Genomic DNA, 24681 nt, shown 5'->3' with positions numbered 1-24681 from the left:
TTCTCACATTCTCATTCAGTTGCATTCCAAGCACTTATATATGTCTCCAACCATTCCTAGGTATACAACAAAATCCCAAACATCTGGGAACTTGCCAGCATAATACCAGTCGTAAAACTCTTAAACCACCTATCCCCCCCTTCTTCCTACTGCCTTATATCATTTCTGTCTTCATTTTTCAAATTCTTGGAAAAACTGATCCACAAAATATTGTAGCACTTCACCACCAAACTACACAAAGACTTTCACAGAACATATCCTAGATGACTTCAATCAACCTCAGCCCCTGTTCCACATAATACTAGTGGCGACACCAACAAAGCATTTGACACTCTCCCCTAGCACATCCTCGTACATAATATAATTAACACTACCTTCTGCAACAGTGACAAAAAGTTTGGTAGGCTCGTGCACGTTAGTATAATGATGTGATATTTTGAATTTTTTTGTGATGATGTAAATGCATTGTATGGTTACTTGATTTTTTTGTGGCCTGTTGGTGTAGTCATTAAATGCAAACACAAATTTAGCATGATTGACCTTTATGAAATGACACCATTTGGTTAACAGCCAGGTGGATTACACTTGTTAAGCCTACCTGTCATAAAGCTGTAATGTCTTTTTTTTCCTGCAGGTGGATGTATGGTCTTTAGGCATCACATGCATAGAACTGGCTGAGCGCAAACCACCCTACTTTAATATGAATGCCATGAGTGCCTTGTACCACATTGCCCAAAATGATGCCCCAAAAATGTCTGCCCCAGATTGGTCAAAAGATTTCCAACACTTCGTTGAGTCTTGCCTTCAGAAGTCTCCACCTGATCGACCTACCTCAGCCAGGCTTCTCACTGTAAGCTGCTTTTGATGATCTCTTAAAGAAATAATGCTTATCATGTATCATGTCAAGTAGGGAAAGTTTGTAAAGTATTTGCTTGATGCTTATCATAGTTCATGGTTTCATTAGGAGAGTCGTAGGAGGAGGATTGTAAGATCAGATGGAAGTAATGTATAGGTTTGCCTTTTGTTATAGATATAGAACTATAATTTGAATGGAAAAATGAGGAGGATAAAAGCAGAAAAGTTAAATGAAAGTGTAAAACTTTACTCTCAAGGTAAGTCATTTAAAAAGCTGAGAAAATCCAAACCAAGATAGAGTTGAAATGGTGTGGAGGCAGTTAAACATTATGTGGGTGCTGGCTAGGAGGTGTATGGCATTGCATATATAGGATATTGAAAGTGAGGTGCAGTAAGGTGGAATGAAGATTTAAGAAAATTGGTAGAGTAAAATAAGGAAGTTTAGAAGGAGAAGCCGGATATGTAAGAAGATATAGTAGTTTTGAATGGACACCAAAGAGTATGACATGTAGACTGCTGAATAGAAAAGATAAAGATACTTTGTGTAAATAAAAGGAAAGCAAACTAGGGTCTTTGGAGAAAAACAAATGCCAGTTTAAAGGACAGTATCATGCTTCTCTGGAAGGAGGTAAACAAAAGTAGAACAGATGTGTATATAAGGAGTGAGAGTTCATTAGACAATATCTTGGAGAATTCTTGTTATGGTGGAAGAACTTTTTGCAAATTGGAAAGAGCATATTAAAGAGCTGACTGGAAAAAAATGATGAGAGAGATGTGTCAAGTGATGCAGTAGGGTTAGAGGTAAAGAGAGAGATAGGAATATATAAATAGGAGAGTAAGGCATCATAGGAAGTAATATTTTTTCCCTAATTGCATCCTGCCATAGTGAGGTAGCTTCAGGAGCAAATGAACAGTGGCATCATGTTTACCAAAGCCAGCACGTACCATCCTCGGTCAAGCCCCACAGTCTACTCTATGGTTTATGATGACTATACATATTTATATTCATATGTATTACTTCTGCTGCTCTTCTCATGAGCTGTGTGTATCCATTCCTCTCACCAAGGTTTGAACCTGTGGCACGTGTCTGGCTGCTGCTTCCCATAACTTCTGTGTGGAGACTGGCCTCACGATGATTGACCTCTATAATATTTCCTCTCCTTGAACAGTAAATCTGATATTCTCTTCCCTCTTTCACCTTTCCTTTTTCCTATAATCTTTCTACCTTTAAGAATCAGGGAAACACATACTCGTGGAGCTCTAATTTCTTTTTTCTCCTTTTCATATTTTGTTTTCTGTAAGATGTCCTTGATTGGGCCATGTTTTGCCTCTTCCATATTTGATGGTACATCAGCTGTCTACTACATTGATCAAAATCATTTTGACTTATGCAAACCTTTTGCCCTCATGAATGTTTAGGCCTTGATACCCCAAAGCTTTCTTTGGTCCATCTTTCCAACTCCTTCTCAGTCTTCTCTTCCTCCTTGCTCTTTTCATATCTCATGTAGATCCTCTTGGTCAGTCTTTTGTTGTTCATCTCCACAAGTTTATACAAATTTGCAAATCATTTTGGCCATGTTCTTTTGAAAAGTTTGCATGTCATACCACCTCCAAGGATTAGACGGATTAGACCCATGGCATGCCGTTTGCTGCTGCTTCCCATATTTTCTTTGTTGAAACCAGCTGTTATGATGCCTCCCCCTTCCCTTGAAGAAGGATTAAAGTAGGAATTGATAGAGCTAGAAAGCTGTTGTAGAATGGGAAAGGTATAGATATATATGGTAGCAAGCAAAATTGGGAAGTGATACACTTGTGTAGTGGATTAGGAAAGTTTGTATGGAAGCTTTGAAAAGTATTCATGTGCTGGATGCTAGGACTAAAGAAATTTCTTTCACTGTGTAAAGAAAAAAGGTGTGAAAGTTATTGAAAGAATAGCAGAGGAAAAATGCATCTTTGCACAGTTGACATGGTGTTTGGTAGGATAGGCCTTGATCATGTTAAAGATCGGATTGGTGAACTTGTTGGTGAAGAAGGTTGGTAGTAGAGGGGGGGATGTTGTGTAGACCAGATTTTGCATTAAAGAATTATAGAGAATGGTCTAAAGCAAAAGAAGGTATATGCAACGTGGTTAGATTTAGAAAATGCAAGTGGTAAAGTGAATAGAAAAGTAGTCTTAGAAGTTCTAACTCAATATGGTGTACATAAAGACTTTTGAAAGCTGTTAAGAGCTTTCATTATTAAAGAGCTTTCATTATTAGTTTGCATGGTTTGAAGTAATATGAGTATATCAGGGTATACTTGGTGTTACTATGGTATAATGATTTTTTTAGATGGGGCATTATATGAGGTAAGAGCAAGATAGGTTGATTATATTGTGTTATTGAATCATACCGAAAAGAAAATTAAAGCTGTCATAGCTGCTCTACACAGATACTTTAATGTTAACTGAATCCAAGGAAGAGCTGGATAGAACCTGTAGGCTGTCTCAGTGACTTTTTTATTAAGAGGGTGTTGAAAGTGAGTGTGATCAAAATTAACATTTCAGTTTTTGAAAGGTATAGATCACATTACAGTGTCATTTTGCATCGGGGAAGAAATGAAAGTTGTGGATGAGTTTTTATATATACAGTAAACCCTCGATTTAACTGACTTCGATATAATGGATTTTGCATTTAATGGACTGGGCAAATAATAATATATTAATGATGATTTAGAAAATAAGTAAAAGATGAAAATTTTTAAACGGTGCACCTTGCTCATTTCATATCGTTTTTGTTTTTGGTAGCATGGGGTGTACTCTGTTTCAGTTTCAGTCTGCCTCAAGCTGTCGTGCGGTCAGGTTGTATACAGAGAATTGTGACATGATTTATTAAGTAATTTTGCAGTCCTTGCAATTCAAAATGGCACCAAGTGATAGAGGACTTAAAAGAAAGAGTGTGGACTGTATATTGTATTGAAAAATGGCCCATAGATTACATTTAATTTATTGGACTTTGGGTATTAATGAACAACCTGTCTTCCCTGTTAGTCTGTTAAATTGAGGGTTTACTGCATAAATTTTTTCTCATACTTGTTCACCATTTTCTGTATTAGCAAGGTAGTGCCAGGAACAGACAGAAAAGGCCTAATTTGCTCACATGCATTCTCTTGCTTTCACTTGTAATGCACCAAAACCACAGATATATAGGAGTGAAATTTTGTATGGATGGTAATGAGAATATTAAAGTTGAAATACCCTTGCAAGGAAGTAAGGTTTAACTTGTTGACAAGAGAAAAATTTAAAAATTGTATGGAAGAATCTTGCATGAAAACCATGCTAGCACACCCTGGTCTGCTCTCTTAAGTCATATTCCACTTAAGATCACACATCTCTTACCCAGTCATTCCTTTTTTGATCATCCATACCCACTCCACATATTGGCCAGAGGCATTTAATTTCCAACATGTCCAATTTAATTTCCAACATGTTCAATCTCTTTTGACCTTTTCCATTCAAGGCCCAAGACTTGTTTTTCTACAACATTGTTAAAACTCTAGATTCTATTCACAGAATATGAATGGAAATGTGGCGTGCACATTTTTACAGAAATGTGATGAATTTTTCCCTGAATTTGGTAGGACAACTGATATTTAGAGGAAAGCAAAGATGACTAAAATATATATGTAAAGTAATTCTCATGTTTACAGCTGTATGAACTTCTCTTTGCAGCACGAATTCATCTTGAGACACCGTTCACCTCATATTATCTTGGATCTAATTGCTCGTACCAAGAAGGCTGTTCGTGAGTTTGACAACCTGAACTACCGTAAAATGAAAAAAATCCTCCTGTATGAGACAGAGAGTCAGCAGGGGGACGTAGAAGGTGAGGCAGAAGGTATAAATAAAATGAGACTTAGATTTATATACTTTTTAGTAATCACCATTAAGTTGTAAGTAGTTACTCCAGAGAAGGTGCCAAAGATAACAGAGATGTGATAGAAGCTCAGATGACACTTTGGTTTTTAGTAATTATGCTTGCCCTTTGCATGGAGCATGTTGTGGTTTTGAGGATTACTTCTTTACTTGATCATATGTGCTTGTTCAAACTAAAGCATCTCATTTTCTTTCGTTTGGGAGAGTCTAGAATTGTATTTATTCTGTTATATAAAGTCTGATGAATTGATTAATGCATAGTTGTGATAGGTTAGAAATAATTGTTTTTAAGATGCTTCATAGATATTATTTTGAAAGTTTATTGAATTCATTTACCCTTTTGCCAAAGCTCATTGTGGGTTGTATGGTAGATATGGCTTTATTATTCATGTAGTAAAGGGGAATTGTAATGCAGTGCATGATATGAATTTGTATATTGCAAATTTAGAATATTGATTGAAAAGTTTTCATCCTCAATTTTTCCATCCCCCATTGTGGATAAGGTTCTATGTTAACTTGTGCTAACACTTGATCCATGACGGATTAGTTAAGGCTTGTAACATTATAATTTTGAAATGAAACTGCATAAAGAGAATGGTCATTAGTTTAAAAGTGACTACCAGTTGAGTTCAGACATTTGATAACATTAAGTTTGGCATGTAACAAGTTATCATAAGCAGTTGCAATCAGGGAATTAGGAGCCAATGTTATGTTGAAAACTAGCAGTTAATCACATCCACTTCCATGATAAGGATCATACTTCACCAGTGTAGTGAAAAGCATATGATTTGGATGATGTGTGATTTTGTGCTAATTTTTAGGTATATGCACAACATTTAATGGTTGATTACTGTTTAAATGGAAGTTCCTTTGTTATATCGGATATTACTAACCTCTGAAAAAAATGCTAATGGAAAAAGTTATCAAGAGGTCTGTTTTTCAGAGTGAAAATTATCATCCATACAAAAGCAGAGTTAATACCATCACCTCTTTGTGACATATCATTTCTCCAGTGACCTGTTGGTGCTTCATAACAGAATGATAGTGCACTACGTTTAGTTGTCATTGCTGTTTTAAACCAGTGACAATGAGTTTATTTTAACTTAAATTCTTTACCCTTATCTTCTCAGTTAGCTTCCCTCTCAAGTCCTGTGAATCCTTAATTTTTTTAAACTGTACAATGAATTTATTTAACATTACGTATTCAAAGATATTTATATAACAATGAAAGAACATTAAGATGGATGTGCTGGAAATGAGATGTTTGAGGACAATGTGTGGTGTGAGGTGGTTTGATCGAGTAAGTAACGTAAGGGTAAGAGAGATGTGTGGAAATAAAAAGAGCGTGGTCGAGAGAGCAGAAGAGGGTGTTTTGAAATGGTTTGGGCACATGGAGAGAATGAGTGAGGAGAGATTGACCAAGAGGATATATGTGTCGGAGGTGGAGGGAACGAGGAGAAGAGGGAGACCAAATTGGAGGTGGAAAGATGGAGTGAAAAAGATTTTGTGTGATCGGGGCCTGAACATGCAGGAGGGTGAAAGGAGGGCAAGAAATAGAGTGAATTGGAGTCATGTGGTATACAGGGGTTGACGTGCTGTCAGTGGATTGAAGCAAGGCATGTGAAGCGTCTGGGGTAAACCATGGAAAGCTGTGTAGGTATGTATATTTGCGTGTCTGGACGTGTGTATGTACATGTGTATGGGGGGGGGGGGTTGGGCCATTTCTTTCGTCTGTTTCCTTGCGCTACCTCGCAAACGCGGGAGACAGCGACAAAGTATAAAAAAAAAAAAAAAAAAAAAAAAAAAAAAAAAAAAAAAAAATAAATATATATATATATATATATATATATATATATATATATATATATATATATATTATCCCTGGGGATGGGGGAGAAAGAATACTTCCCACGCATTCCCTGCGTGTCGTAGAAGGCGACTAAAAGGGAAGGGAGCGGGCGGCTGGAAATCCTCCCCTCTCGTTTTTTTTTTTTCCAAAAGAAGGAACAGAGAAGGGGACCAGGTGAGGATATTCCCTCAAAGGTCCAGTCCTCTGTTCTTAGCGCTACCTCGCTAATGCGGGAAATGGCGAATAGTATGAAAGAAGAAAGAAAAAGAAAGAACATTAATGCAGCTGAAATTTTCATCCACTAATATCACTTTTGTGATGTGTAAAAGATATGTAGATGTTTCAGGGTACAACACGCTAAAAAGTGAAGGAGTAAGGTTTGAGTGTCCAGTGAGTTACCACTATAGATTTTATTCAGTTACACCAGAGATTGATTTCTGAGTGTTTTCTTGTTTCATGAGTGCGATTCGTCGATGGTGTATTAGGATCAAAATTATACAGTTTTTGATATTACCAGCTACACTTGTCATGCACGATGTTTTCAAGATCATGTAGGCACTGGTAATGCTACATCCACTTGTGCCTAACATTGGTCAGCTTTCAGTACTTGAAAGAATTCATAAAACTGCCCCTAAAATCAATCTTTGCATAATCTGAAGGCAGATCCTCATTTTCAAATAATTTAGGACCATCTATTTGGTCTTATAGATTTTTTTTCTTTTAAAGCCCCACGGATATGCTTTTGTTGGCATGGGAGTAGAATGAATTGGCCCGCACTGCCAGCTTGACAACCACTCAGGCTTGGTGGGTGGCTTTGAAACAGGAGGTGCAAAACTCAGTGTGCAGTTTATGTCTAGAGGAGTCACTTGCCTCATAGATATTCATCTTGGAAAGTTAAAGAGTTAAGATAAAGTATAGTTTACTTCAGGTTTGAAGTACATGAGATGGCTGATGTCATTGTTTGAGGCAAAACAAGTCTCTTAAAGCTTATAAAATTTTTAATCAGCCAATATTGTTCAGCCATAACATTGAAATAACTTTTCATTGACCATTTACCACTAAACAGTATTTATATCATAGGATACCATGATAAATTACTTGGGGAATTGCGGAAGGAACTCAGTTTTTGTTTGAATGATCAAATTCAGTGAAGGAAATGGTCATGTTTTTCTTTTCTAGCATTTTTTTCATCTTACTGATTTTGACCATAAGATGTGAAATCCCTTTGATATAAAGAAAATTTCATTGAATACAGTGCATTTAACTTGGAATAACCTTAAATTCAAACACTATCCAAATTTTGATTCTGGTTGCTGAGTAAAGAACAGGGAATTCTGAGTTGGAGTTAAGTAGTGAAAACTGGCAGATGGATGATAATGGTAGCCACAGTATCATTGTGCAAATTCGTTTTTCTCACCTCTGTTAGAACAATGTAATTGTTTTTAATTTTATTTAAGGGAATCCTTGTTTAATAAATTTTGATGTATAAGGAATTCCAGACCAAAGATAGTTTTAAGGTGAGTGCTTTGCTTGAATACTGAAAATAGCAAGTTTGTGACACTTTCAACTTAAAGAGAGACATAACAGAATCAGCTGACTGTTTCATGGAAGATTTGATGCATACCACAGTCTTTTAAGAAATAAAGAGGATTAAAGGTTTGTAAGTGGTTACTTGTACAAGACAAGCAATGGCAATGCATCCAGATATAAGGGAATCTTTTATATTGCATTATAAGTTTTAGAATCCCAACAGGACTTGAGAAGTAGATGATAAGGATTTTTTTAGAGATAAGCATAAAAGATTTAAAATCACCCTGTTTTGAGGAATGCTTCTCATTCTGAAATGGTAGCCCCCAACTGAAGATTTTTTCTTTATTTGTTATGTCCTTTTAATAGTTTGAGTATCACTAGTATTGGTAGTCTGCAGCAAGAAACAGGAGACAGATTTAGTATTCATCAAAATTTTTGTTAAGGGGTTGCAAATATTTAAAGTAAATGTTTTAAAAGTTTCTTGAATCTTGTAAAGAATCTTGCCCTTGAGAGTTTTTGGAGGGAATGGGCATCAGAGATGTAGATGGTTAGATGTTGAGCTCCTACAAAGTACTTAAAGATATTTCCTTTTAAGCAAGTACATCTCCCTGACAGAGTTTAACTGAATGCTAAAACTATCTCATGTTTCTTGCAGCAGGCAGACGCTTATTCGTAATTCTTGAACATTATAATAAAGAAGAAAAAATCTTCAGTATGGTGGACCTGTTTGGGAAGCCATAGCTTCAGGAGAAGGATTCAGATTTATTGCATCTTTTATAAGCACATTTGTGAAAATGGATGTCACAATGATTATCAGGCTATAGAATAACAACTGTAGTGTATTTTGCAAGAGGTGATGGAAGATGAATCAGTTGCTGTTTGCAGATAATACATCTCTGGTGACAAACTGAAGAGGGAAACTAAGTAAACTGTTGGCAGAGTTTAGGAGAGATTGAGAGGAGGAAGTTGAGAGTGAAAGTGAACAAAAAGTAAGATAATGAAGGGTAGTAGGTAAGTAAGAGGATGGATTGAGAAAGCCTGATTAGGGAAGATCTGGAGGAAGTAGAGTATTCAAGTTACCTGGAATGTATGTTTCAGCTGATAGAACTAGTTAGGCTGAAGTGAGTCTTGGGGTGAGAGAGGGGGGGCTGAGGTTCTAGGTGCATTGAGGATTGTATGGAATTAGAGGTTAGTACGATTTAGGGTAAATGCGGGTTTGTTTGAAGGTACTCCTGACGGATCATATATCTTGGGCTCTGGATGGAAAATATTGGAAGAGAGTAAATGTTTTGGAAAGGAAATACATTTGGACAGTATGTGTTGTGTGGTAGGTTGATTGTGTAAGGATTGACTTTTTGAGAGAGGTGTGGTAGTAAGTGCCGTGTGATAGAGAGCAGATCAGGGTGTGCTGAAATGGTTCAGACTTATTGTTATTGAGAGAATTATTAAAGTAAGACAGTGAAGATCTGCATGCTATAAGTAGAGGGGGAAGGAGGAGAGGGAGACTAAGAAGGAGATGGAAGGATGGGGTGAGAGGTTTTGTGGTATCAGGGTCTAAACATTCAGTAGGGCAAGAAGTGTGCATAGGGTATAAGGCAGCAACATGCTATCATTAGGCTGAACTAGGACATGAAATAGTCAAGGGGAATATATGAATAGTCTGTGGGTCGAGGCAGTGGATCGTAGGCTTTGTTTGTTTTCATTGCATTATACAAGATATCTAGAGAGTAGATGTGTACAAGTGATATGATTGTTGTACCTGTTCCTGGTACTTCCTCACTAAGGTGGGGGGGTTTTCTCTGTTAAAGAAAAGAAAAACATTTCACAAACTTCTTGTATTGTATATTGAAGGTCAGGACCTTTCTCACCAGTATATCCCAGTTCTAGATACAGAACATTAGAGTTCTCAGTTATGAAATTATTTAGAAATGATAGAAACATCCAGGTATTGTTTTGTTGAGCAGGCTCATTGGTTCGAATAACTATTATGGTAATGAGAAGCCTTCCTTGAGAAGGATCAAGGTATTAGAATTGCAGTACAAAGTTGATTTTATTTTTATTATTATGGATTGAAGGACTCTGGACAATTAGCACTTCTATACCATGGAGCTCAATAGGGAAAAGAGAAGTAGGAGAAAATTGCAGTGCTTCTTAGGTAAAAGAAATGTGTTGGATGAGTGAGTTGAAATTTGCTGAGGAATTGAGTGATTAAAATAAACTTAAGACTACTAAATATGGTTTGTAGATATCTGTGATGAGTAAAGTTTAGAGAAAGTGAGACGGTATGGGGAGATTGTTGGTGAAATTAATTGATGATGGATGGGGATGTATGAAGCTGACTGAAGGGAGATGATAAAAAGTTTATGAATGTAGTGGGGGAAGTTGGATCTGGATGTGCAAAATAATAGATAGGTTAAGGCTTAGAATTAAGAGAACTTGGAGAGAAGTAGAAAGTAAAATGGGTCTGGATTATTGAGGATCAGACTTTGGATAAGGGGGGGTGATCAATACTGGGTTTTTAGAACTGAAAAAAGATCATTTATAATGGTGAGAATGTCTTTTGACGAATATTAGATAATGATAAGGGAGAAAGGGTTTGATTGTAATATTTGGAATTAAAAGTGAAAGAAGTGAATTTAATAGCAAAAGGGAAATTTGCATTACAGTCTCATTTCTCATTTCTTTTTATGTTTTGTTTTGCATGTGTTGCTGCTTGATCTTTTATTGGTTATCCAAATCAGACTTTATATGTTTTTATTGATTTTCATTTAATTGTCAAGTATATTTAGATTCTTTTGAGTAATGACAAGTGCCTAAATGAAGATGTTTCAGCTTATGATAATTTGGAATGTGTACATAAGACTTAGCTGCAGATACAGTTCTTTCAAGTTATTAAGTAGGTATTTAGGTAGGAGATAGAATAACAATGCACCTTTACTGACTCACAGACTCCACAGAGGAGGACCCGGCGGGAGGCGACAGCAGCAAGAGCAACAGCATCACATCAGAGAAGTCGGTCATATCAGCCGGGGTCAGTCAGTCGTCCCAGTCCCAGTCATCCTCTACCAACTCCCTCCATCATCATTTACTTCACCAGTCCCAGCATCCGTACCAAACACCATCTCAACCAGTTTTACAACATTCACCATATATTGCTCCTCCAGTGCCACCACATCACCTTCATCCTTCACATATTCATCATCAGTCACATTATTCACCACAGCCACAGCAACATGCAGTTCCATATTACCATCACCCTACCACGCCATCACTTTCACCATCACCATCATCTTCATCTTTACATCAAACTGATTTAGGTATACCAAATAATAATCACCATCCATTAACACCACCATCAACACATATACCACCATTAGCCATTGACACCTGTACCATATCTTCCATCACTAGCGCCAGTGCAACATCCTCCACCACCCCAACCCTTCTCCTTCAGCTTCCGGGGCAGAATGCTCCCTCCACCACTACCAACAACAACGCCACCAACAACGCGTCTTCTACTGTCAAGTCGCGTCGTGGACGGGTAGGCAGCTCCTCCCCTTTGCCTTCCACCACTCACGTTGCCACCTGCTCGCTAGCTTGGATGGTGCACCACATTCCCAAATTAACTCACTTTTTTATTAACACAACTTTTGCCAGACTAACCAGCCAGTCCATCAGCTGCCTGGCAGTTTGTAGTTGCTAAATGCTAACCAACTGGATGGGTTGACCTGCTTTTCAGTATGCACCCTTGCTCAATAACATGAAAAAGGAAGGGAAATGAACATGATTTGATATTCATTGTATGTAAATATTTGCTCTCTTGGTTTCCTTGTAAAAAGTAACATCAATTTTCTCAGTTGCTTTGTGGCAGTGCTTTCTTTCCTTTGCTCTACAACTTTGTTAGTACAAGTGCACTTAAGTTAATGACAGTAAAATGGAGCATAGTTTGATTAAATATAATTTGTGTAATCTTGAGCACTTCAGATAGAATTGGTTAGATATTGTAAATACAACAGTTTTCCAATACTATGTTAGTGAGGTAACCTGTCTATTTAAAAGTAATAAGTCACTTACAGTATTCAGAATATGAGTAAACATTTGATTATATCAAGGTATCCTGCATTATCTGAATTATATAATAATGATAAATTTTGCTTATAAACTGAAACATCAGATACTCTTATGTAAATGGTCCTTGAGGCATCTTTTTAGTGAAATTTATAAAATTCATCTATGAAAGCAGGTATATCATTTCGAGATGAGGTAATAAGTAATTTTCAGGAGAATATGTTTTTCACATTTGCAATAAAAGCATATAAATGAAAATTTTTCCCAAGAACAATATCAGCAGTCATTGCCCTTTGCAGCTCAGTATTTCCCTCCCTAGCCCCCCCCCCCCTGACTTAAAGAGAATTGTTGTACTTAGAAGTAGAAACCCTTAGATGGTTCTTCCCTTTATAGTGAGAGCATTGGTCTCAGTATTGCTGAAGAATAGAGCTTCCAAACTTGCCTTTTATCTTGCTTTCCATGCCATAATCTCAGGATACTGCATCTTTGAACAGCATTTCGTAAGCCTTTTGTTGGTAGTGAAGTGCTTCTTTTGAAAGGAGGATTAGTCTCTTTTGATAATTGCTAAAAGTGCTCGCTTTCATTTGAGAAAAAGATCTATGATGGGATAGATGGCATCTCCTTTGCTATGAATGCAGTTCCAGAGTTAGCTGAATGTGTGCCCAAGTTTTCTCACTAACATGTTTTGGTTGCTGTTTAGCTGCACATCTTGTGTTCATTGTGTGTATCCAGGGCTTAACCATTGCTTCAGTTGAATGCCCAACTATGAATAAGCATATGAGTAGAAGGTGGCTGGAGGCAAATAGGGGAATGGAGTTTTAGGCTTTTGTCTGGGTATGGTGGATGTAATGCAGAAGTCCTTTGGGCTTCCCACACATTCCCTGGTTGAAAATATTTAGATGGTGCTTCATGTCAGTAGTATGGGGAACAAAAATTTTCATACATTTTTGTCTTTTGTAATGGACCTCATTGTCATGTCAGTAAGTGATTATTAGAAAGATTGGGAGTAGTATACTGATATCTTACTATTGTCTCTAGGAGTGTGGAGTAAGAGTAACAGGTGTTATTTAGGGTTAAATATTTAACTTTACAGTGTGATAGATAGTCAGCCAGCAGTGCTTGGTATTTATGAGATGTTGATAATATTGAAAGAGTTCAGGAAGTGCAAACTAGATCAGCATATTTATTAAATTATATCTTTAAACAGAATTAATAAGACTTGATATACATTTTTTTTCAAGTAATACTTTTTATGTAGCATTGTATAATTCTATTTATGATTTTTAAGTTATATAAACTATATCCAAAGTATTTATTTTTATTACTTTTTGCTAGACGCGTTGGTGAGGTGGGCGTGGTTGTGACATGGAAGCAATTGCACCTTAACCCAAACCCATATATACATGGCATTTAGCTCTAATCCTAAATTGTGCCCAATTATTTTTCATAGTGTAACTTGGATATATTAAGTATATATTAAAAGGAAGTGAGAAGTAAACCCATTATATATTGCTTTTGATTGTGAATTTTTTCATGTGGTCAGTATAGCACATCTCAGCTACAAATAATGACTTGATTTAGCACATGAAATTACTTAATTGAGCACTATTTAAAGGTATAGCTTGTTTTACATGTACTAGAGTCTGCCCTGTTTACTTTGAAATTTTATGTAGAGAACATGGTTATGCTTACACTCCATTAGAATAACACAGACTAAAGTTTTTGAATACTGTATGTAATCTTCAGTTTTTATGGTAACCTATGAGGTAAATGGAAATATTTTCGTTGACATTCATCACTGTAGTTATATTTTTATGAGGAAGTTACTTTTGTTTTCATAAAAAAGAAACTGCAAATGTGTTGAGTTGCCTAATCAATTCAGCATCTTTACATCTTGGGATATGTAGGTCAGAGGAAGTTTGATGAAGCTGAGAGTAAATTGGCAGTCCACCATTGCATGTCATTTGGGAAGTATTTTGATATTGTAATCATGCTTGGACATAATTGTCTTCTTATGTTTGCTCATTGCAGATGTTAGTCATGGAAGAGAAGAAAATCAGATAAAAGATTTTCCTACATTTATGAAGGAATAATATTTTAAAGAATATATATTGAACTTTTGACTTTTTCCCAGTAAATTTGGCCTTATATTTTATTGAAATATCAAGCCAAGTGATTTTTTCTGGATGCAGTCTTATTAAAGCAGGAAACAGGAAGCAGGTATGAAAGATGAAGTCAAACTTTTTCATCTGGATGACATTTTGGCAAAAGCCCTTCAAACCAGGCATTTCTGGTTCCCATAAAGTTTTCAGTCTAGAACAGTGGCTATAATAACTTTTTTGGTTGTACTTTACAAGAAAAAAATTGAATATTTACCTTTACATTTCTGTCCCAGGATCCTCTTCTGTGGGGTACTCATAGTACTCTGGAAGCCAACCATGTCCAGTAGATGAGACCTTTGGTCAAAAAGTGTGATGTTGATTGTATGTCCTTGTGGGCTGAGGGAAGAGTGGTTGTGTTTTGTGTGGTTTGAAACTTTGTTATATTTATTATTGATGGTTGATAACGAGTAGGTGAGGTATAGTTTAGGATGGGGTGGATTTATTGTTTGGAAAGGATACTAAGAGACTTTCTTATCCAAGGCTGGTACCAAGTTTTTTGAGGGTGTTTACATTGTTTGTGGTCTTTATGTTGATTTTGTTTTGTGAGAAGTTAATGTTATGTGTTTAATATGTGATTCCCAGTATAGATGGACTGGAAGTGTTTGACCATTCAGGATGATATGAGGGTGCAGGGTGGTTTTATGTTTGTATTTCTGTGCTTAAGAGGGTGACTTAGGACTATTATGCTGAAGCTAACTTTCTGTTTTGGTTGAGCCAGGGTCCCAAATTTTGTAATGTAGAGTTGCATCTTTGTTTTTGCCTCAGTTGTGTTCTCAGTTGTTTTAGGTTACTGTGATGTGATTGTGAGTATTTCTGCATATGAGAAGTTCACATTGGGGTTTGCAGGTGATGGAAGGTCATTTAGGAAAAGGCTAAAGAGGGTTAGTGAGAAAGCTGCTGCTTAGGGAATTTCATTGTAGCACTTGATGATTTTAGAGGTAAAGCTTTTGTGAGTGGCTTTGCCTTGGTTGGTAGCCTGGAAATTGGCAAATCATTCTTTGTCGTTGTTATGGAGGGTGGAGTTGAGTATCTTGTGTTTGTGGGTTCATATCAGGGGATGGTTTGAATAATTTGGTGGTATATTTTGCTATTAATACTATGCATTTTTTTTGGGGGGGGGGATAGAGAGAGAGAGAGAGAGAGAGAGAGAGAGAGAGAGAGAGAGAGAGAGAGAGAGAGAGAGAGAGAGAGAGGATAAAGATATATCTGTAAGTGCTTAGGTTGCAGATGGACCAAATTATTTTATTTGGATCATTATGAAATACCTGAGGACTAGTAAAAGGCTTCCATAGTACCATTGCATAAAAGGCAAGGGGGACAAAATTGAGTGTTCAAGTTACAAAAGAAGGAAGTTGTTGAGTGTACATGCAAAGTTGTAGGGGAGGGTTGTGGCATGCATGAAGTTTCAGATTGGGAAAACAGAGGTTTGAGGAGTGGTAGAGGATGTGTCGATCAGGTGTATACTTAGAATAATATGGGTGAGAAATACATCGAGAAACAGAAGGATTTGTACATGATAATGGCATTTCCTGTGAGGTAGGTTGGCGACAGGAATGGATGAAGATGGCAAGCATGAATATGTACATGTGTATATATGCATATGTATGTATATGTGCTCGTATGGGCGTTTATGTATATATATGTGTATATGAGTGATTGGGCCATTCTTCATCTGTTTTCTTGCGCTACCTCTGATGCAGGAAACAGCAATTAAGTATAATGAAAATAATATAATTATTTTATCTGTTTCCTTGCGCTACCTCGCTAATGCGGGAGACAGTGACAAGGTATAATAAATAAATAAATAAATTGGGAGGTAAGTTTGAATGGAGAAAAACTGGAGGAAGTGAAGTGATTTAGATATCTGGGAGTGGATTTGGCAGTGGATGGAACCATGGAAGCAGAAGTGAATCATAGGGTGGAGGAGGGGGCAAAAATTCTGGGATTGTGAAAAATGTGTGGAAGTCAAGAACATTATCTCGGAAAGCAAAAATGGGTATGTTTGAAGGAATAGTGGTTCCAACAATGTTATATGGTTGCGAGGCATGGGCTATGGATAGAGTTGTGCGGAGGAGGGTGGATGTGCTGGAGGTGAGATGTTTGAGGACAGTATGTGGTGTGAGGTGGTTTGATCGAGTAAGTAATGTAAGGGTAGGAGAGATGTGTGGTAATAAAAAGAGTGTGGTTGAGAGAGCAGAAGAGGGTGTTTTGAAATGGTTTGGTCATATGGAGAGAATGAGTGAGGAAAGATTGACCAAGAGGATATATGTGTCGGAGGTGGAGGGAACGAGGAGAAGTGGGAGACCAAATTGGAGGTGGAAATATGGAGTAAAAAAGATTTTGAGTGATTGGGGCCTGAACATGCAGGAGGGTGAAAGGAGGGCAAGGAATAGAGTGAATTGGAACGATGTGGTATACTAGGGTTGATGTGATGTCAATGGATTGAACCAGGGCATGTGAAGCGTCTGGGGTAAACCATGGAAAGTTGTGTGGGGCCTGGATGTGGAAAGGGAGCTGTGGTTTCGGTGCATTATTACATTACAGCTAGAGACTGAATGTGAACGAATGTGGCCTTTGTTGTCTTTTCCTAGCACTACCTATTTTTTCATTTTATTATTTCATGCATGGCAAGGTGGCGATGGGAATGAATAAAGGCAGACTATGAATTATGTACATATGTATATGTCTGTGTGTGTATATATATGTATACATTGAGGTGTATAGGTATGTATATTTGCGTGTGTGGACGTGTATGTATATACATGTGTATGTGGGTGGGTTGGGCCATTCTTTTGTCTCTTTCCTTGTGCTACCTCGCTAACGCGGGAGATAGCAACAAACAAAATAAATAAATAGAAATTAATAAATAAATATATAATATTAGATGTGGAGAAAGCTCATGATAGGGCTGATAAAGAGGCTCTGTGGAAGGTATTAAGAGTATATAGTTTGGGAGGAAAGATGTTAGAAGCATTGAAAGGTTTATATCAAGAGATTAAGGCATGAGTGCAAGAAGGAAGAGAGGAGGGAGAGTGGTTTCATTTGAAAGTTGGTCTGTGGCAGAGATGTGTGACGTGACCACAACTGTTTTATTTGTTGATGGATGAGATAGTATGGGGAGTGCATTCAAGGGTCTAAGAAAGTGGAGTAGGTCTTTAGTCTGTTAGGGATGGGATGGCCTTGGAAGGTGGTTCAGTTCTTGTGCTGATGACTTGGCGTTGGTGAAAGATTTAAATAAGAAACTGTAGACATTGGTTTCTAAGTTTAATAGAGTATTGGAAGGAGAAAGCTAAGAATGTATGTTAGTAAAAGCAAAGTTATTAGCTTTAGCAGTAAAAAAAAAGTCAGTTGGAGTTGGAGTTGGAGTTTGAATGGAGAAAACCCGGAGGAAGTGTTTCAAATACATGAGGGGTAGGCATGGTAGTGAATGGAATCATGGGAGCTATAGTGAGTCTTATGATGAGTGAGGGAGTGAAGGTTCATAGAGCATTGAGAGATGGGTGGAAAGAGAGGTTTCTATATGGGAGGATGAAGATGGGCACACTTGGAGGTATAGTAGTCCCGATGGTGTTGTATGGTTGTGAGACATGGGTTCTAAATGAGAATGTATGGAAGAGTGTGAAATGTGTTGGAAATTAGTTGTTTATTTTATTTATTAAGAATTTCCTCATGACCAGTTTCTGTGGAAGAGTCCTGGTCTTACCCAGGACGTTTTTGAAGGCTCCTCCTGCCCAAGTGTGTGTGATTTCTATTGAGTGAAAAGTTCTTTGACTATACTGTACTCCTGATGATACAGCCTGGCTGAAGGTAACTTTTAACTGGCAAAGTAACATCTAGTGAATGGAGCCCAGTAACACATGTATATTTAGCCCAGTAACGTGTATGTGGAGTCTGCTGACACCAGTGAAATGTTTGAGGACAGCATATGGTGTGTGGAGGGTTGATTAAGTAAGAAATGATGGGGAAAGGGAGGACCGTGTTAATAAAAGTATGGTTGAGAGAAAGCTGAAGAGGGTGTGCCAGAAACATTTGGACATATGGAGTGAATGAGTGATGAGAGGTTGACAAAGAGGATAAATGTCTCAGAAGTGGAGGGGACGAGGAGGAAGGGTAGCCCAAATTGGACATGCAAGAATGGGGAGAAAATTTTCTTTAGTGTTTGGAGCCTGAATATACAGGAGGGTTTGATGTGTTCACATTTAGTGTTTGGAGCCTGAATATACAGGAGGGTTTGATGTGTTCACAGGATAGAGTGAATTGGAGTGATGTGGTTAATGGGGGCAATGTGCTGCCAGTGGATTGAACCAGGGCACCTGAAGTGGCTGGGAAAACAGTGGAAAGGTGTGTGGAGCTTGGTTGTGGACTTTAGTTTTGATTCATTGCACATAACTACTAGAGAATGGATGTCAGTGAGTGAAATAATTTCTTTGTATCATCCTGGCTTTATCTTGCTAATGCAGTAATCTATGAGTAGGCATGAAAGTAAGATTGATGTGTATGTATGTAAAACACCAGCTCATGATAGAGTTCTCAGGGATCAGTTCTTTCTCTATCCCTCTTTATTTTCCAGCTACACAGCCTCTCATTACCTCTAAGCCACAACATGAAGTTCCTTTCATATAGAGATGACTTCACAATCACATCACAGAACCATGACACCACAGTAGCAGCAATATATATGTAGACCTACTTTACCCAATGGGAACAATTGCATACCCAAAACACAATGTCTGTATCTTCACCGAAGTCTTTAATCATGGTTTTAACTTCAGGCAGACATGAATCCAGCACACATCCTCCAGTCGGTCTGAATGGACGGTCAGTCTCACCAAGTAGAAGACCAACCATTTTAGGCATCATATGCAACTTACATGGCATTTACTCCCCACACCAGATACATTAACCCAAAACCAATAGACAAACTAATTGCCCTCAGAATGCTAAGTGACACAAGATTTGGACTAGAAGAATAATCCTTGAACCTCCTCTATAAATAATTCATCTGTTTTACTCAAAATTATGCCTCACCTGCTTGGTCTTCTATAAGCTGCAGATCCCTCAGAAGAGAGATCTCAGAACAATCACTGACTGCCAAGCAACCTCAAACACCCATTACCTACTCAGTGAAATAAAGATTCTCCCAGTACAGTCCCACCAACACATACACACTGAAATAACTGAACAGGCACTAAACTGACATATGCCCTTCAGAAATTGCATATCCCAGACAAACTCCAGTCACACTCTCATGTTTATGCTCAGGACATCACCCATCACTACAGTGATGCATACACTGTTTCAACCTTTTCCTGGGACCCTTCATTCCCACAGTGCAACAACAGCAAATAAGACACAGAGCACCCCCCCACTCAATTGCTTCACACACTGTGGATTTAGACGTACCCACATCATGACTTGTGTGATGCCATGTGGTGGACATAGCCAGCTTCTTCAATGCTGCAGGATTCTCATAAGGTTAGAAGGGTCTCTAGGGGTCTCTTAGGAGGTATTTGTATATAGGTGTCATGGAGTGGGAGAGGGGGCAAACATTCTGGGAGCAATGAAGAATGTGCGGAGGAAACTATCTTGGAGAGCAAAAATGGTTATGTTTGAAGGAATAGTAGTTTCAACAATATTATGTGGTTGGAGGGTATGGGTTATAGATAGGGTTGTATGGAGGAGGATGGATGTGTTGGAAATGAAGTATTTGAGGACAGTATGTGGTGTGAAGTGTGTTGATCGAGTAAGTAATGAAAGGGTAAGAGAGATGTGGTAATAAAATGAGTGTGGTTGAGAGAACAGAAGAGGGTATGTTGAAATGGTTTGGACAATAGAGAGAATGAGTGAGGAAAGATTGACAAAAAGGATATATGTATCAGAGGTGGAGGGAACAAGGAGAAGCAGGATACCAACTTGGAGGTGGAAGCATGGAGTGAAAAAGACTGAGCAATTGGGGCCTAAATATACAGGAGGGTGAGAGGCATGCAAGGAATAGAGTGAATTGAAACAGTGTGGTATACTAGGGTCAATGTGCTGTCAGTGGACCGATTAAGGGTATGTGAAACATCTGAGGTAAACCATGGAAAGGTCCGTGGGACTTGGATGTGGTTAGGGAGCTGTGGTTTCCGGGTGTTACCTCACTGAAGTTGGGGATGACAGTACTGCTTCCTATAGGGTGGTGCCAGGAATGGGTGAAGGCAAGCAAGTATGAACATGTACATGTATGGTAGAGGATGTGTGGATCAAGTGTTTGCTTTGAAGAATGTACGTGAGAAATACTTAGAAAAACAAATGGATTTGTATGTAGCATTTATGAATCTGGAGAAGGCATATGAAAGAGTTATAGAGATGTTTTGTGCTTTGTGGAAGGTATTAAGAATATATGGTGTGGGAGGCAATTTGTTAGAAGCAGTGAAAAGTTTTTATCGAGGATATAAGGCATGTGTACGTGTAGGAAGAGAGGAAAGTGATTGGTTCTCAGTGAATGTTGGCTTGCGGCAGGGGTGCGTGATGTCTCCATGGTTGTTTAATTTGTTTATGGATGGGGTTGTTAGGGAGGTGAATGCAAGAGTTTTGGAAAGAGGGGCAAGTATGCAGTCTGTTGTGGATGAGAGAGCTTGGGAAGTGAGTCAGTTGTTGTTCGCTGATGACACAATGCTGGTGGCTGATTCGTGTGAGAAACTGCAGAAGTTGGTGACTGAGTTTGGTAAAGTGTGTGAAAGAAGAAAGCTGAGAGTAAATGTGAATAAGAGCATGGTTATTAGGTACAGCAGGGTTGAGGGACAAGTCAACTGGGAGGTAAGATTGAATGGAGAAAAACTGGAGGAAGTGAAGTGGTTTAGATATCTGGGAGTGGATCTGGCAGCGGATGGAACCATGGAAGCGGAAGTGAATCATAGGGTGGGGGAGGGGACAAAAGTTCTAGGAGCGTTGAAGAATGTGTGAAAGTCGTGAACATTATCTCGGAAAGCAAAAATGGGTATGTTTGAAGGAATAGTGGTTCCAACAATGTTATATGGTTGCGAGGCGTGGGCTATGGAAAGAGTTGTGCGCAGGAGGGTGGATGTGCTGGAAATGAGATGTTTGAGGACAATATTTGGTGTGAGGTGGTTTGATCGAGTAAGTAATATTAGGGTAAGAGAGATTTTTTTTTATTATTATTATTTTGCTTTGTCGCTGTCTCCCACGATAGCGAGGTAGTGCAAGGAAACAGACGAAAGAATGGCCCAACCCACCCACATACACTTGTATATACATACACGTCCACACACGCAAATATACATACCTATACATCTCAACGTATACATGTATATACACACACAGACATATACATATATACATGTGTACATAATTCATACTGTCTGCCTTTATTCATTCCCATCGCCACCCCGCCACACATGTAATAACAACCCCCTCCCCCCTCGTGTGTGCGAGGTAGTGCTAGGAAAAGACAACAAAGGCCCCATTCGTTCACATTCAGTCTCTAGCTGTCATGTAATAGTGCACCGAAACCACAGCTCCCTTTCCACATCCAGGCCCCACAGAACTTTCCATGGTTTACCCTCACAACACATATTGTCCTCAAACATCTCATTTCCAACACATCCACCCTCCTGCGCACAACTCTATCCATAGCCCATGCCTCGCAACAATACAACATTGTTGGAACCACTATTCCTTCAAACATAGCCATTTTTTCTTTCCGAGATAATGTTCTCGACTTCCACACATTCTTCAACGCTCCCAGAATTTTCGCTGCCTCCCCCACCCTATGATTCACTTCCGCTTCCATGGTTCCATCCGCTGCCAAATCCACTCCCAGATATCTAAAACACTTCACTTCCTCCAGTTTTTCTCCATTCAAAGTTACCTCCCAATTGACTTGACCCTCAACCCTGTTGTACCTAATAACCTTGCTCTTATTCACATTTACTCTCAACTTTCTTCTCTCACACACTTTACCAAACTCAGTCACCAGCTTCTGCAGTTTCTCGCATGAATCAGCCACCAGCATTGTGTCATCAGCGAACAACAACTGACTCACTTCCCACGCTCTCTGATCCACAACAGACTGCATACTTGTCCCTCTTTCCAAAACTCTTGCATTCACCTCCCTAACAACCCCATCCATAAACAAATTAAACAACCATGGAGACATCACACACTCCTGCCGCAAACCTACATTCACTGAGAACCAATCACTTTCCTCTCTTCCTACACGTACACATGCCTTACATCCTCGATAAAAACTTTTCACTGCTTCTAACAACTTGCCTCCCACACCATATATTCTTAATACCTTCCACAGAGCATCTCTATCAACTCTATCATATGCCTTCTCCAGATCCATAAATGCTATATACAAATCCCTTTGCTTTTCTAAGTATTTCTCACATACATTCTTCAAAGCAAACACCTGATCCACACATCCTCTACCACTTCTGAAACCACACTGCTCTTCCCCAATCTGATGCTCTGTACATGCCTTCACCCTCTCAATCAATACCCTCCCATATAATTTACCAGGAATACTCAACAAACTTATACCTCTGTAATTTGAGCACTCAACTTTGTCCCCTTTGCCTTTGTACAGTGGCACTATGCAGGCATTCCGCCAATCCTCAGGCACCTCACCATGATTCATACATACATTAAATAACCTTACCAACCAGTCAACAATACAGTCACCCCCTTTTTTAATAAATTCCACTACAATACCATCCAAACCTGCTGCCTTGCCGGCTTTCATCTTCTGCAAAGCTTTTACTACTTCTTCTCTGTTTACCAAATCATTTTCCCTAACCCTCTCACTTTGCACGCCACCTCGACCAAAACACCCTATAGCTGCCACTCTATCATCAAACACATTCACCAGACCTTCGAAATACTCACTCCATATCCTTTTCACATCACCACTTCTTGTTATCACCCCATTAGCCCCCTTCACTGAGGTTCCCATTTGTTCCCTTGTCTTACGCACTTTATTTACCTCCTTCCAGAACATCTTTTTATTCTCCCTAAAATTTAATGATACTCTCTCACCCCAACTCTCATTTGCCCTCTTTTTCACCTCTTGCACCTTTCTCTTGACCTCCTGCCTCTATTTCTTTTATATATCTCCGACTCATTTGCATTATTTCCCTGCAAAAATCGTCCAAATGCCTCTCTTTTCTCTTTCACTGATAATCTTACTTTCTCATCCCACCATTCTCTACCCTTTCTAATCTGCCCACCTCCCATGCTTCTCATGCCATAAGCATCTTTTGCACAAGCCATCACTGATTCCCTAAATATATCCCATTCCTCCCCCACTCCCCTTACCTCCTTTGTTCTCACCTTTTTCCAATTCTGTACTCAGTCTCACACGTCTCCTTCCCAAGCTCACTTACTCTCACCACTCTCTTCACCCCAACATTTTCCCTTCTTTTCTGAAAACCTCTACAAATCTTCACCTTCGCCTCCACAAGATAATGATCAGACATCCCTCCAGTTGCACCTCTCAGCACATTAACATCCTAAAGTCTCTCTTTCGCACGCCTATCAATTAACACGTAGTCCAATAACGCTCTCTGGCCATCTCTCCTACTTACATACGTATATTTACGTATATTTCTCTTTTTAAACCAGGTATTCCCAATCACCAGTCCTTTTTCAGCACATAAATCTACAAGCTCTTCACCATTTCCATTTACAACACTGAACACCCCATGTATACCAATTATTCCCTCAACTTCCACATTACTCACCTTTGCATTCAAATCACCCATCACTATAACCCGGTCTCGTGCATCAAAACTACTAACACATTTATTCAGCTGCTCCCAAAACACTTGCCTCTCATGATCTTTCTTCTCATGCCCAGGTGCATATGCACCAATAATCACCCATCTCTCTCCATCAACTTTCAGTTTTACCCATATCAGTCTAGAATTTACTTTCTTACACTCTATCACATACTCCCACCACTCCTGTTTCAGGAGTAGTGCTACTCCTTCCCTTGCTCTTGTCGTCTCACTAACCCCAGACTTTACTCCCAAGATATTCCCAAACCACTCTTCCCCTTTACCCTTGAGCTTCGTTTCACTCAGAGCCAAAACATCCAGGTTCCTTTCCTCAAACATACTACCTATCTCTCCTTTTTTCTCATCTTGGTTACATCCACACACATTTAAACACCCCAATCTGAGCTTTCGAGGAGGATGAGCACTCCCCGCGTGACTCCTTCTTCTGTTTCTCCTTTTAGAAAGTTAGAATACAAGGAGGGGAGGGTTTCTAGCCCCCGCTCCTGTCCCCTTTAGCCGCCT

The 24681-nt window shown here is 38.8% G+C and overlaps 1 protein-coding gene across 19 annotated transcripts in view; it reads left to right on the top strand.

Annotated features, from left to right (window-relative positions):
• The window catches only part of Tao (Serine/threonine-protein kinase Tao), a 132150-nt gene that overhangs the window by 53855 nt on the left and 53614 nt on the right, over nucleotides 1–24681 (top strand). For 6 of the 19 annotated variants that reach the window (XR_011712551.1, XM_071660853.1, XM_071660864.1 and 3 more), the window contains exons 6-8: nucleotides 635–850; nucleotides 4565–4730; nucleotides 11096–11688. Coding sequence is in view for 18 of the 19 variants with exons in the window: in XM_071660853.1 (XP_071516954.1) it covers nucleotides 635–850; nucleotides 4565–4730; nucleotides 11096–11688 (975 nt within the window). In the remaining variant the exon portion in view is untranslated. The remainder of the gene's footprint in view (nucleotides 1–634; nucleotides 851–4564; nucleotides 4731–11095; nucleotides 11689–24681) is intronic. The other 13 variants (XM_071660909.1, XM_071660950.1, XM_071660898.1 and 10 more) reach the window with 7 other exon arrangements.

The sequence above is a fragment of the Panulirus ornatus genome, chromosome 5 (genome assembly GCF_036320965.1).
Source record: "Panulirus ornatus isolate Po-2019 chromosome 5, ASM3632096v1, whole genome shotgun sequence".
Lineage (NCBI taxonomy): Eukaryota > Metazoa > Arthropoda > Malacostraca > Decapoda > Palinuridae > Panulirus > Panulirus ornatus.
Note: the sequence above shows the minus strand (reverse complement) of the source record. Positions and strands in the feature narration are given on the sequence as shown.